The sequence below is a fragment of the Olea europaea genome, chromosome 10, assembly GCF_002742605.1.
Source record: "Olea europaea var. sylvestris chromosome 10, O_europaea_v1, whole genome shotgun sequence".
Lineage (NCBI taxonomy): Eukaryota > Viridiplantae > Streptophyta > Magnoliopsida > Lamiales > Oleaceae > Olea > Olea europaea.
The window spans coordinates 26,377,739-26,380,399 of NC_036246.1; the positions used below are offsets into that span (position 1 = coordinate 26,377,739).

The window sequence follows — 2,661 nt, forward strand, 5'->3', positions numbered from 1 at the left end:
TCAAAAAAGAGATAAAGGCATTAAATTAATGCTAGCTCCTAAATCACACAATGTCTTATCTATATACAAATTACCAATGTGACAAGGAATAGTAAAACTCCCTGGGTCTTTTAGTTTCGGTGGTAATTTGTGTTGGAGAATTGCGCTACACTCCTCAGTAAGCATGATTATTTCATTGTCTTCCAGCTTCCTCTTATTTGATAGAATATCTTTCATAAACTTGGCGTAGCTAGGCATTTGAGCTAAAGTTTCAGCAAATGGTACGTTAATGTGCAACTTCTTGAACACATCCAAAAATTTTTGGAATTTCTTGTCGAACTTATGTTTTTGCAATCTTTGTGAAAATGGGATTGGAGGAACATATGTTTTAACAGGAACAGTTGCTTTTACATGTGGACTATCTGATGATTCAACTTGATTTTCCTCAGCGGCCTTGTTTAATTCATACACTTGCTCCTCGCCCATAGTAGGTGCTTTTTCTATGACAGTTGCTAGCCGCTTTACATGTATTTCTGGTAACTAGACGCCACTATGTGTAGTGATTGCTTTGACCTACTCCTTAAGATTTGTTTCAGTATTGCTGGGCAATGTCCCTTGAGCTCTACCTGATAGTGCGGCTGCAATTTGTCCAACTTGTTGTTCCAAATTCTTGATGGACGCTTGTTGGTTTTGAAAGTTGGTCTCAGTTTTAGTAATGTATTGAGCCAGCAAATCTTCCAACAATGGCCTTTTCCCTTGCTGTTGTTGATGTTGGAACCCTGGTGGTTTATTCTGATTGCTTCCTCCCTATTCTTGTCCCTGATTATTGGGCCATGAAAAATTTGGATGGTTCTTCCAACCCGGATTAAATGTGTTGAAGAAAGGATTATTTTGCTGTCTCTGAAAGTTCTGTGCATAACTTACTTCTTCGGATTGATTAACATGTGTAGACGCCAAAGGGCAGCGTGTACTAGCATGATCCGCTCCACAGCCTTCGCAAACATGTGACGATTGGTGTACTATGTTGACTAACTTAGATAGATTGTCCATTTTCATTGTAAGAACTTCCATTTGCGCGACCAGTGCTGTTACTGCATCTACGTTGTGTAACCCTGATGTTTTCCATGGAGCTTCCCTATCGGTTGGCCACATCAATTGGTTTTTAGCTATTTTTTCATACAGGTCATATGCTTCATCCACATCAAGTTTCATCACTGATCCTCCTGCTGAAGCATCTATCATATTTCTGAACTCCTGTTTTAGACTGTAGTAGAAAAGATATTGCTGAGCCTGCTTGGGAATGTCAAGGTTGGGGCATTTTCTTAAAAAATTCTTGAACCTTTCCCATGCCTCAGGATAGCTGTCTAAATCTTTCTGCCTAAAGGTGTGAACGTCATTCCTAATTTGGTGAATTCGAGAAGGTGGAAAGAATTTTATCGTGAATTTTTGAACCATATCGTTCCATGATTGAATTCTCCCTGGTGGTAAACAAAGAAACCATTTTCTAGCAGCGTCCTTCAAGGTGTGAGGGAATAATCTCATTCGGAATGCATCTGCTGATATCCCTTCGTGACTGATCACTTCACATAACATGAGAAACGCAGAAATATGCTCATGAGGATTTTCCTTGGCTTTTCCAAAGAACCTAATGTCTTGGTGATTTTGGAACAAATTGATGACGTCTGGTCGAAGGTGGAAATTAGGTTGTCCAAAGGGAGGGTATACCACAACATGTTGCACTGGTACGGGAATTGGATTAATGTAATCTCCAACTAAGACAGGAGCTTCGCTCTGGTTAGCTCTCGGTTGATTTGGCTGCGATACTAGCTCATGAAGCTGAACTTGATTTTGTGGTTGATTTTGGTTATCAGCCATTCTCCTTGCTTGACGTTGAACTCTTCAGCGATTTCTAAATGTTCTTTCGATTTCGTTGTCTATCGAAAAGAGATCTGGCTCGTCGGGATTTTGCATAAACTAAAATTGCCTAAAAAGTGTAATGGTAGCCTAAACACAACTAAAAATTAAATGAAAATAAAAACAATAAAAAAAATAAAAACGAATCTAAAATATCTAATAATTAAAATTAACACCGTTATTCCCTGGCAACGGCGCCAAAAACTTGTTCGTCAAAATCCCGCAAGTGTACGGGTTCATTGTACAAGTAATAATCGTGATGAGAGAGTTATCGTCCCACAGGGAATAAGAATCAATTTTAGTATATTTGATATATTTAATTTGTATTTGTAACTAAAAGACGATCGAAGGAATAGCTAAATAATTTTTATAACTAAAACTTGTGAAAATAATTAAATTTGGTTTAAAAATTCAAATGTGTAAACATATTGGATTTCCGACGCCATTGATCAATTCTTAGGTCTAATTCTCAACCAATAATAATTATCTCAATTTATACAATTGCAATGAACAATAATTCCATTTTTATTTATTTATCTATTTATTATTCTTTCCCAAGATATAATAAACCTTTGATTACCACGAGACGATCACATTCCTAGTCCGAATTCATATGCCAGACATGCATTGACATTTAGGATTATCATATAAGATTGCACACGCCACAAATATTATTCCTAATATTTATTGCCCATGTGTCCCAATAATAGCGTTCTACCTATCGTGAGTTTTCCAACACTATGAAAAAGCAACTTATTATCCTTATAG

General features: G+C 37.1%; 1 protein-coding gene across 1 annotated transcript; it reads right to left on the minus strand.

The window, feature by feature from the left end:
• Nucleotides 1-552: 552 nt before the first annotated feature.
• Nucleotides 553-1,854, minus strand: LOC111400465. Its single transcript, XM_023027879.1, has 2 exons — nt 904-1,854; nt 553-786 (listed from the first exon to the last, which is right to left on the minus strand). Exons 1-2 carry the CDS (start codon nt 1,852-1,854, stop codon nt 553-555), a joined length of 1,185 nt encoding a protein of 394 aa, XP_022883647.1.
• Between the last annotated feature and the right edge of the window lie 807 nt (nt 1,855-2,661).

What these genes read in the sequence shown, in the direction of transcription:
- LOC111400465 (XM_023027879.1), bottom strand. Translation starts at nt 1,854, where the DNA reads ATGGCTGATAACCAAAATCAACCACAAAATCAAGTTCAGCTTCATGAG. An exon ending in ATGTTAATCAATCCGAAGAA is followed by an intron (nt 787 to 903) that starts GTAAGTTATGCA and finishes GGACAAGAATAG; the next exon opens with GGAGGAAGCAATCAGAATAA.